General features: G+C 53.6%; 1 protein-coding gene across 1 annotated transcript; it reads left to right on the plus strand.

Moving 5' to 3' along the window:
• The first annotated feature begins 402 nt into the window (after nt 1-402).
• Nucleotides 403-11,114, plus strand: LOC114805806 (proteasome maturation protein). The gene is made up of 6 exons (XM_029047764.2): nt 403-496; nt 3,337-3,434; nt 4,858-4,918; nt 6,346-6,447; nt 8,417-8,510; nt 10,869-11,114. Exons 1-6 carry the CDS (start codon nt 494-496, stop codon nt 10,934-10,936), a joined length of 426 nt encoding a protein of 141 aa, XP_028903597.1. The 5' UTR covers nt 403-493; the 3' UTR covers nt 10,937-11,114.
• Nucleotides 11,115-11,700: the final 586 nt, after the last annotated feature.

Here is an 11,700-nt window from a genome sequence, read left to right on the forward strand (position 1 = left end):
TTCATCCCCATTTGACAGAGGAGGTCACTGAGGCCCAGAGAAGTGACTGGCCCACAGTCACACAGCTAAGTGGCAGAGCCGGGATTCGAACCCACCACCTTTGACTCCCCAGCCCGGGCTCTTTCCACCGCTTCTCCAAGAGAAGGAAAATGACTGGCCCGAGGCGGCCAGCGGCGGAGGCGGGATTCGAACCCGCGGCCTCGGCCTCCCCAGGCGGCGCGCTTCTCGCGGAGCCACGTGCGCCCCCCCCCCCGGGCCTCGCGCGCCTCCCCCCGGCCCCGCCCCCCCTCGGGGCCTCTTGCGCAGGCGCGGGGGCCGCCGGGCCTCGCGCGCCTCCCCCCGGCCCCGCCCCCCCCTCGGCGCCTCTTGCGCAGGCGCGGCGGCCGCCCGGGCGGCCCCGGATGTGACGCGCTGCCCGGCCGTGACGCGCTTCCGGCGGCGGAAGCGGAAGTGGCGGCCGGCGGGGCGCGAGCGGCCTGAGGCGACGGGCAAGATGGTGAGTGACGCCGCCGGCCCCCGGACCAAATCATCCTCCAAATAGCAATTGATAATCACCTGGGTATTTGCCAGGCGCCTGCTCCGTGCCCAGCACTGCGCTAAGCGCTGAGTTCCTAGGACGTCCCACGTGGGGCTCCCAGCCGGGCCAAAGCGAAAATAATAAAAATAATAATTAATAATAACCTCGGTATTTGCCAAGCGCCTCCTCTGTGCCCAGCACTGTGCCAAGCGCTGGGGCGAGCATCATCATCATGCTGGTGTTTGTCAAGCCTTTGCCCAGCACTGTGCTAAGCGCGACGTCCCACGTGGGGCTCCCAGCCGGGCCAAAGCGAAAATAATAATAATAATAATAATAATTAATAATAACCTCGGTATTTGCCAAGCGCCTACTCTGTGCCCTGCACTGTGCTAAGCGCTGGGGCGAGCATCATCATCATGCTGGCGTTTGTCAAGCCTTTAGTCTGTGCCCTGCACTGCGCTAAGCGCTGGGACGATCATCATAATAATGCTGGCGTTTGTCAAGCCTTTAGTCTGTGCCCTGCACTGTGCTAAGCGCTGGGGCGAGCGTCATCATCATGCTGGTGTTTGTCAAGACTTTAGTCTGTGCCCTGCACTGTGCTAAGCGCTGGGGCGAGCATCATCATCATGCTGGTGTTTGTCAAGCCTTTAGTCTGTGCCCTGCACTGTGCTAAGCGCTGGGGCGAGCATCATCATCATGCTGGCGTTTGTCAAGCCTTTAGTCTGTGCCCTGCACTGTGCCAAGCGCTGGGGCGAGCATCATCATCATGTGGTGTTTGTCAAGCCTTTGCCCAGCACTGTGCTAAGCGCGACGTCCCACGTGGGGCTCCCAGCCGGGCCAAAGCGAAAATAATAATAATAATAATAATTAATAATAACCTCGGTATTTGCCAAGCGCCTCCTCTGTGCCCTGCACTGCGCTAAGCGCTGGGGCGAGCATCATCATCATGCTGGTGTTTGTCAAGCCTTTAGTCTGTGCCCTGCACTGCGCTAAGCGCTAGGGCGATCATCATCATAATGCTGGTGTTTGTCAAGCCTTTAGTCTGTGCACAGGACTGTGCTAAGCGCTGGGGCGATCATCATCATCATGCTGGTGTTTGTCAAGCCTTTAGTCTGTGCGCAGGACTGTGCTAAGAGCTGGGGCGAGCATCATCATCATGCTGGCGTTTGTCAAGCCTTTAGTCTGTGCCCTGCACTGTGCTAAGCGCTGGGGCGAGCGTCATCATCATGCTGGCGTTTGTCAAGCCTTTAGTCTGTGCCCTGCACTGCGCTAAGCGCTGGGACGATCATCATAATAATGCTGGCGTTTGTCAAGCCTTTAGTCTGTGCCCAGGACTGTGCTAAGCGCTGGGGCGAGCGTCATCATCATGCTGGCATTTGTCAAGCCTTTAGTCTGTGCCCAGCACTGCGCTAAGCACTGAGTTCCTAGGACGTCCCACTTGGGGCTCCCAGCCGGGCCAAAGCGAAAATAATAATGATAATAGTAATTAATAATAACCTCGGTATTTGCCAAGCGCCTCCTCAGTGCCCAGCACTGTGCTAGGCCCAGGGGCGAGCATCATAATAATGCTGGTGTTTGTCAAGACTTTAGTATGTGCTCTGCACTGTGCTAAGCACTAGGGCGATCTTCATAATAATGCTGGCGTTTGTCAAGCCTTTAGTCTGTGCCCAGCACTGTGCTAAGCGCTGCGGCGATCATAATAATGACGATGCCATTTCTTAAGCCCCTACTGGGTGCCAAGCACTGTCCTAAGCGCTGGGGCAATAGTAATAATGCTGGTATTTGTCAGGTGGTTACTATGTGCCAAGCACTGGGCTAAGCACTAAGTTCCTAGGTCATCAGGTGGTCCCCCGTGGGGCTCCCAGCTGGGCCGAAGCAAAAAATAAAAATAATAATAACCTTGGTCTTTGCCAAGCGCCTACTCTGTGCCGAGCACTGCGCTAAGCGCTGGGGCAATAATAATGACGATGGTATTTGTTAAGCGCTTATCATGTGCCAAGCACTGCCCTAAGCGCTAGGGGAGATACAGAGTGATCAGGTCGTCCCACGTGGGGCTCCCAGCCGAGGGAAAGCGAAAATAGTATTAATAATTGATAAAAACGTCGGTATTTGCCAAGCGCTTACTCTGTGCCGAGCACTGTTCTAAGCGCTGGGGTAATAATAATAATGGTAGTTGTTAAGCGCTTACTGTGTGCAAAGCACTGTTCTCACTGCTGTGGGGGGGATACAAGGTGATCAGGTGGTCCCACGTGAGGCTCACAGTCCTCAACCCCGTTTTACGGATGAGGTAACTGAGGCCCAGAGAAGCGAAGCGACTCGCCCACAGTCCCACAGCCGCCAAGTGGCAGAGCTGGGATTCGAACCCGTGACCTCTGACTCCCAAGCCCGGGCTCTCTCCACTGAGCCACGCTGCTTCCCAGTAAATTGTACTCACAACGCGGTACAGGTTGAGCGTTTTTCCACTGCAGCAAGTCAGTGGGGTGGTTGGGCGGTAAATTTACAATGCGAAGCCAGAGAATGACTAAATTAAAAAGGGGCGGCAAAGAAATCCTGTCGTCGGGGGCCCTGGTTTCCCTCCTAATCAGTCACCATCTGTGAAAAAAATCACTAAAATCAGTGTGTAAAACGATACACGGGCCGTAAGGTAATTTGTAGAGGGGCCGGTTGCCATCTCAGGTGTAAAGGGTGAGTGGAGAGATTGGTTTTGGGAGACGGAGCGGGTTTTTACTAATGCCCAGAGTCTGTTTCGGTCTTACTTTGTAAAAATAAGGGTCAGGTTCTATTATTATTCGTGGTTTTTTTTGTTGTGTGTGTTTCAGAATTGCAGGGGGCTTGGATCTCAGCTGAAGGACAGCGTTCCCGTCCGCGAGCTGTCAGCAAGCGGTGCCTTCGAGAGCCACGACGTCCTTCGCACAGGGTAGGTGTCGAAACACGAGGAAGACTTGACCCGATCCTTCCCCCCCCCCCCCCCCCGGCGTCGGGCGGGGGTTGCCTCCATCTGTTGCCCAATGGTCCGTTCCAAGCGCTGAGTCCAGTGCTCCGCGCGTAGTAAGCGCTCAAGAAATACGACTGAATGAATCGAGCACGTCCGAGTTGAAGGGTTGCCTTCGTCGAGCGGAGAAAATTAATTCGAGGAAGAAAGGCCGCCTCTCCCTGGCGACGTGAGAGGGTTACGGTCTCGACCTCTCCGCGCTCAGCTCTGCTAACCCGCAAGGACGTTGCTGGCCGAGGGTTCACGTTCAGAGCTCGTTGGCGAGAAGCGGCGGGCCCCAAGCCGGACCCGGGTTCTAAATCCCCCTGTCTGCTGCGTGACCTTGGGCGAGTCGTTTGACTTCCCCGTGCCTCGGTTCCCTCATCTGTAAAATGGGGATCAAGACCGGGTGGGACCGGGGCCGGGTCCCACGCCGTTAGCTTGTATCTGTGGCAGCGCTTGGAGCAGTGGACGTCTCATAGTAAGCGCTTGACAAGTACCACAGTTATTATCATTTATAGCTGTTATTATTATCGTTTATGGCAATGGAAGCAGGTGAGCGGTCGGCTGGCAGAGCGTCAGCCGGGGAGGAGCGGGGTCAGGTTCTGTCTCTTGTCACCTTCCCCTGGTCCAAAATGGAGGTAATAATGCTGGTGTTAAGCGCTTACTATGTGCAGAGCGCTGTTCTAAGCACTGAGGTAGATCCAGGGTCATCAGGTTGTCCCACGCGAGGCTCCCAGTTAATCCCCATCTTACAGATGAGGGAACTGAGGCCCAGTGAAGTGACTTGCCCACAGTCCCACAGCTGACAAGTGGCGGAGCCGGGATTCGAACCCATGGCCTCTGACTCCGCAGCCCGGGCTCTTGCCGATCTCGGACCCTCTCCAAAATGATGGATGGGGTCCGCCTCGGGCCTCCCGAAAAAGGAATAATTGCGACAGAGGGACAGTCTGTCCATTTTCGTTGGCTCCCGTTGGTTTCGCCGGCTCCTGAAGAGCGGCGTAAAACAGACCCCAATTAATGACTCTCCGCAGCCTGTCGGAGCCTGTACTTTTACATTTCTTAAAAAACCTTTTCCTATAATAATGATAATGTTGGTATTTGTTAAGCGCTCATTCATTCAGTAGCACTGATTGAGCGCTTGCTGTGTGCAGAGCACTAGACTGTTCTAAGCGCTGGGGTAGATAAAGGATAATCAATCAGGGCACTTAAGTGACTAGATGGGATGTGTTTGGAGACGAGCGGTCCCCGAGGGAGCCGGGACTGGAACTGACTTGAGCATGTTGTATTCGCTCCAGTATTTCACACGTAATAAGCTGAGTGTTCGATATTCGTGACACTTAATCCTTTTACGTATATCTGTGTTCAGTTTCTCTAGCGTGAAAAACGACCTGTTACCCAGCCACCCTCTTGAGCTGTCGGAAAGAAATGTAAGTATGTCGCCGAACTGAGACCTTTTCATTTATTCGCCGTTGGTAAAACAACCCCAAGTAGAACAGTGGATTGTTTTAATTCCGGCCCCAGCGTTTAGTATAGTGCTCTCTGCCTGGTCAGCGCCCAATAAATACCATTGCTCGATTACGTGATGCTTGTGCAGCCTCCTCAGCACCAGCGAATCGTAGCAAAATCATCCCCCTTCCCCCCAGCACCTGTAGCTACTTCCCCCGAAGCAGCGTGGCTCAGTGGCAAGAGCCCGGGCTTGGGAGTCCGGGGTCACGGGTTCGAATGCCGGCTCTGCCACTCGTCAGCTGGCTGACCGTGGGCGAGTCACTTCGCGGTGCCTCGGTGACCTCACCCGTAAAATGGGGGTGAAGACTGTGAGCCTCCCGTGGGACCACCCGATGACCCCCGTATCTCCCCCGGCGCTTAGAACGGTGCTCCGCACATCGGAGGCGCTTAACAGATACCAGCGTTATCATTGTTGTGAGTCTCCCTCATCCAGGGAAAATACATTCCTTGTTGCCTTGGAAAAATGTGGAGAAATGCTTCAACATCCCCGGAGGAAAGCGTCTAAAATAGTCCCAGAGTCTCCTGGGAGCGGCACGACCAAGCGGAGTCAGAGGACCTTGATGCCGGATAGGACCCGGGTGTCTAATCCCAGCTCCACTACTACTTTTCTGCCGTATGACCTTGGGCAAGTCACTTCCCGGTGCCTCAGTTCCCTCATCTGCAAAACGGGGGTTAAGACCGTGAGCCCCGTGTGGGACGTGGACCGCATCCAGCCCGTTGTCTTCGGTCAACCCCTAGTGCTTAGTACAGCGCCTGGCACGTAGTAACTGCTTAACAGGCGGCATTTTAAAAAATCCCAAAAAGGTCAGCTGGGGATAACACCAGAAAACCCCAGTTCCCAGGCATTGAGGAGTTAGAACTGACAAGGAAACGGGCAATAAAATAGAGTGGAAACAACTCCGATTCTCTAATAAAGACTGCTTCTGGGTAAACGGCCATTAGCTCGGGGTGAAGAGACAGTGTGGCCTAGTGGATAAACCCAGAAGGGTCTGGGTTCTGCTGCTGGTTCTGTCTGCTGTGTGACCGTGAGCCAAACACTTAACTTCTATGCGCCTCAGTCACCTCATCTGTAAAACGGGGATTAAAACTGTGAGCCCCGTGGGAGACGTGGACTCTGTCCAACCTGATGAGCTTCTATATACCCCAGTGCTTCGAATCACGCCTGGTACACAGTAAGCACTTAAATGTTAAAAACGGGAAAAGAAAGATGAGAAGGAATAGAGTCATTTAACCAATTAAGACAGAAAAAACACCTAAACTACTTCTGAAATTAGTCGGGGTGGGCGTGCCGGCTGTGTCTTGGAAGGTGGGCTTGAAAGCAGCAAACTAAAGCGTGTCTCTCTGATAGTTCCAGCTCAATCAAGACAAAATGAGTTTTTCCACCCTGAGAAATATCCAAGGCCTGTTTGCACCTCTAAAGTTACAGATGGAATTCAAGGCGGCGAAGCAGGTAGGCCGATTCCCCTCGCCAGTCTCGGCTGGCCTTGGCCAATCCGGGAAGCAAGTGCCGAAGTAACTCTAAAACGTGATGATAAAATAATAAAATGTGATGTGACCAGCGTGGGGTTTGATTAGTGTTAGGCCCCAGTTCGGCTACTGGGTTTCTGCACGGTTTGTGGGCAGCCTGCGAGGGATGTGGCACGCCGGCGAAGACACGGATCCGCTGTAGATTTCACAGTCTGAGGGAAGACAAGCAGGAGGTCGATATGAATTTTTACCTAGAGATTTAGTCATTATAAGAATGAGTAGAAGATTGCACCCAAAAGGCTGGAAATAAATGGGATTAATTGACGTGGGAGAGCGTCATCTACCCAGAATGATGCTCCCGGGCTTAAACGAACCTATTTGAGAGTACGGACACGTGGAAGAGGCAACATTCCCCTCCAGCGTACTCTCCTCCCTGCTCACTTATTTTTTCAGAAGATGTCGTCCCCGTTGCTAGTTTCCAAGCCTAAATCTATCTGGAGAGACACAAGGTTAGGCTACATTTGTAAGCGTCGTCCCGCCTCCTCCCGTGTGAGAAGAAGGAATGGCTGAATTGTATGTCGGGGTAGAGAAGCGGCGTGGCTCAGTGGAAGGAGCATGGGTTTGGGAGTCAGGTCGTGGGTTCAAATCCCAGCTCTGCTGCTTGTCAGCTGTGTGACTGTGGGCAAGTAACATCTCTGGGCCTCAGTTCCCTCATCTGGAAAATGGGGATGAAGACTGTGAGCCTCACGTGGGACAACCTGATTGCCCTGTATCTCCCCCAGCGCTTAGAACAGTACTCTGCACATAGTAAGCGCTTAAATATCAACTTTATTAATTGAACATAAATGGGGTGTCTCAGAATTCTCTCAACCTCCCCACCCCCGACTCCTCCCAAGGCGAGACAAAGCAGCGCGGCTTAATGGAAAGAGCCCAGGCTTGGGAGTCAGAGGTCCTGGGTTCTAATGCCGGCTCTGCCACTTGTCAGCGGGGAGACCTTGGGCAAGTCATTTAAATTCTCTGTGCCTCAGTTGCCTCATCTGTGAGCCCCACGTGGGACAACCCGATGACCTTGAGTCTACCCCGGTCCTTAGAACGGTGCTTGGCACATAGTAAGCGCTTAACAAATACCGATGTTGTTATTATTATTAGCCAGGTAGGCGGCAGATCAGCAATCCAAAGCAGACGTGTCGTCTCCCCCCCCGCCCCCCCACGTACAGAGAGGGTGGAGGCAGGTGGTAGTGGGTTCCTCAACCGTATATACGTGAATTTGTGGACGGTGGAACTGTGATTGGGTGTTAGTGGGGCCAACTGAGGCTGATAGCGGATGCCTTCCTCTCTGAGGGAGGGCAGGCCTCACACGCCGCCTCCAAACTCCTCTGGGGCCGTGGTCATTCATTCATAGTATTTATTGAGCGCTGACTATGTGCCGAGCACTGTACTAAGCGCGTGGGATGTACAAATCGACAACATTTAGAGACAGTCCCTGCCCTTTGACGGGCTTACAGTCTAATCGGGGGAGACAGACAAGAACGATGGCAATAAATAGAATCAAGGGGAAGAACATCTCATTAAAACAATAACAAATAGAATCAGGGTGATGTACATCTGATTAACAAAATAAATAGGGTGACGAAAATATATACAGTTGAGCGGACGAGTACGGTGCTGAGGGGATGGGACGGGAGAGGGGGAGGAGCAGAGGGAAAGGGGGAGAAGAGGGTTTAGCTGAGGGGAGGTGCGGGGGGCAGAGAGGGAGCAGAGGGAAAAGGGGAAGCTCAGTCCGGGAAGGCCCCTTGGAGGAGGTTGCTGCCGTGGCGAGCCTGGCAGTCTGGCCCAGTGATATAGTTGGGCTCTTTAGAAGGGTCGGAGACCGGGAACACGCTGTAGAGAGCGTGCTACGAACGGAAGCCGGGCTCTGTGGGCCTGTTTTCACTCTCCACACGTTTTCCCAGGCTCAGCGCCTCCCGTTTCTCCAGAGCTCCAACCTGGCCCTGGACATCCTGAGGGGTAACGACGAATCCGTCAGTTTTGAGGACATCCTTAACGGTAAGTGGCCGGCCCGCTCGCCGAGGTGATCGGAGACCCTACCGTTCCTCGCCAGGACCGTCTGTGCGGCTGCAGCATTTATTGAGCACCCACCCGGGGCGGGGCGGTGTACTGGACGTTGGAGAAGAACGGCAAGAGGTGACATGTTTACTGCCCCCCAGGAGCATCCACTCTAATGGGGGAGCCAAACATAAAAATAATTGACGACTCGGGGCGTCAAAAATAAGTCAAGCAGACCCGCGTGCATGCGTTCAGTCATGTATTGAGCACTTACTCTGTGCAAAGCACTGTATGAGACTTAGGAGGGGGTAAAGAAGAGGTGGCTCGGGGACTGGGAGATGAATCGGGGAAAACTCGTGGGAGGAGGTGGGAAAGTAATCGAGCTGTTCGTGAGCCCCAGAGCGGGTGGAATTTGGGTTTTTGGAGTCAGTAGTAAGCTCGTTGAGGGCAGGGAATATGCCTGTTTATTCATTCAATAGTATCTCAGTAGTATTTATTGAGCGCTTACTATGTGCAGAGCACTGTACTAAGCGCTTGGAATGTACAAGTCGGCAACAGAATGGTTACCGTTCTGTTGTACTCTCCCAAGCACACGGTACAGTCCTTTGCACACAGTGGGCGCTCAGTAAATACGATTGAATGAACGAAGTAGTAGAGGGAGTTTAGGGAGGATCAACTACGCGTGAAAAAGACAGTTTTTAGGTTCCCCTTTCCCCCCTTCTCTTCCTTCTTGGTTTCCCGAATCCTTAAGCGGGGCGATGGGTGGGACGGGAGACCGGGCCCTCGGAAGCCAGGTTCTCGGTTGAGCCCAGTCATCCCCGCACAGATGGGACTTTGTGAGAAGAACAATGCGGGCAGACCGCCATTGTTTCTGGACAAGAAGAGGACAAACAACTCCCGCGCGATCGTGTCGGCCCCGTTCCGGCACAGTATGCTAGGGCCCCCACCGCTCTATACGTACGGAGAAGACCGGTGAGAGTCCGTTGGCTGGGCTTCGCCGCTCGTGTCCGGGGAGGAAACGCTCTGGACACAACAGCCGGCCAGCGATTCTCCTCTGGGGGAAACGGCCCATGAGAGAGTTTGGAAGACGCCGGAAAACCTGAAATTCCTGAGCCTCCAGACCAAACTTAGCCTCATGTTAAACTTCCTGTTCCTGTTAAGGAGGGCATTTCGGGTCTGGGTGTCTGTGGGCCGCCCCCCCCCGTCGGGTGCAGGGCAGTGCGGCCACCCGCCGAGCTCCCGGGATTTCGCATCCCAAGCGTCCGACGGCAGCCCTCGCCCACCCCGAGAAAGCAAGGGTCAAAGCCGAGGTTTTCTGCTAAATCTCTTTGAAGACCCTGGGAGGTTGACTGACGTCAGCTGCTCCTCCGTCCGAGTTCTTCAGGAAATTCGCCTTCCTGGGTAGTCGTGGGGCGAAGAGGCCTTCGGAAAGGTCTGAGTCCCAACAAGAAAGCCAAGTTTAAGGAGGAGAGGAGGTTGGAATGTGCCTCCTAACCGTTTGAGCCCATCGGATACCCGGCCCTCCCGCTAAGCAGTGTTTCTTTGGGTCTGGTGGATTTGATCGTATATTCCCAAATGCAAAATTCTACTAAAGGAGGACAGGCGCGTCTGCTCTGAAACGCAGTCTCCCTTCACAGTGATTGACAAGCACCCTCGCCGCTAGTTCACTAGTATTTATTGAGCGCTCACTGTGCAGAGCGCCGTACTAAGCGCTTGGAAGGGACCATTCGGCAACAGAGAGAGACCATCCCTGCAGTCAGAGGTCATGAGATCGAATCCCAGCTCTGCCACTTGTCAGCTGGGTGACTGTGGGCAAGTCACTTAACTTCTCTGTCTGTTCCCTCATCTGTAAAATGGGGATTAAGACCGTGAGCCCCACGTGGGACAACCTGATTCCCCTGTGTCTACCCCAGCGCTTAGAACAGTGCTCTGCACATAGGAAGCGCTTAACAAATACCAACATTATTATCATCCCTGCCCGATGACGGGCTCCCAGTCCAAACGGGGGAGACGGCAAAGCCAAAGAGAACAAAACAAAAACCAGGCAACATCATCAAGATAGATAGAATCAAGGCGATCTCCACCTGATTAACAAAATAAATAGGGTAATAAATAACATATACAAACGAGCACAGTGCTGAGGGGAGGGGGAGCAGACGGAAAGGGGGCTCAGTCTGGGAAGGCCTCCTGGAGGAGGTGAGCTTTGAAGAGGGGAAGAGAGTCCCGCTAGTCTCTGCGGGAGATGGGTAACCGTCTCTGTCATTTCATCAGGACCCCCAAATGCCGTAGGATCTGCAGAGTGAGGTTTCAGAACCCCTTTTCGGAACAAAGCATGCAAACGCTTCTCTTGCTTTTCAGACCCGTCCCAAAGCGAATTCATGGGCGAGCCCCACGTGATGGTGGAACACAAGCTTGGACTGCTGTAATCCAGAGGTGCCAGGAAGCTCGGTTTCGCCTGGTCTTTATTTTGTAGTATCTCGTATGCACCACGAAAGCGGCTGACATGTACACGAATGTACTACTTATATTGGATTTCATTGGCTTTTCTTTTTTTTTTTAAAGAGGGGGGTGCCCATTAAAAATTGACTCCATGTACACGTAAAAGCATCTGACTTTTTGAGGGGAGAAAAGCATCAGTTCGGGTAGTAATGCTCTTTCTCGTTCTTCCCCACGAGGGGCCCGTCTCCTTTCGTTGGGGTTCTTTGCCAACCGAGAGGATAGAGCACAGGCCTGGGAGTCAGAAGGACCTGGGTTCTAATCCTGGCTCTGCCACCTGTCTGCCGGGTGTCCTTGGTTGGGCAAGTCACTTCACTTTTCTGTGCCTCAGTTACCTCATCTGTAAAATGGGGATTCAGACTGTAAGTCCTACATGGGACATGGACTGTCTCCAACCTGATTCTAACCCAGGGCTTAGAACAGTGCCTGGCACATAGTAAGTGCTTAACAAACACCCCCCCCACACACAAAATAAGTGGGGACTTCAGCCTTTTAGGGTCTTCCCTCGGGAAAGGGGTGCTAACTCCCAGTGTCAACTTCGGGCACTTCCTGTTCAACTCCATTTCCCTGATTCTGGGCCTGGGCACGTTGCATCGAGTCGGGAAACCGGAAAACGGCCCCGGGCTGATCAGGGAGTTAAAAAGGCCAGGAGAGCAGACACCAGAGCTGAAACAGACACAAGAAGGCCAACGGC

Source organism: Ornithorhynchus anatinus, chromosome 20 (assembly GCF_004115215.2).
Source record: "Ornithorhynchus anatinus isolate Pmale09 chromosome 20, mOrnAna1.pri.v4, whole genome shotgun sequence".
In the NCBI taxonomy this organism is placed as follows: Eukaryota; Metazoa; Chordata; class Mammalia; order Monotremata; family Ornithorhynchidae; genus Ornithorhynchus; species Ornithorhynchus anatinus.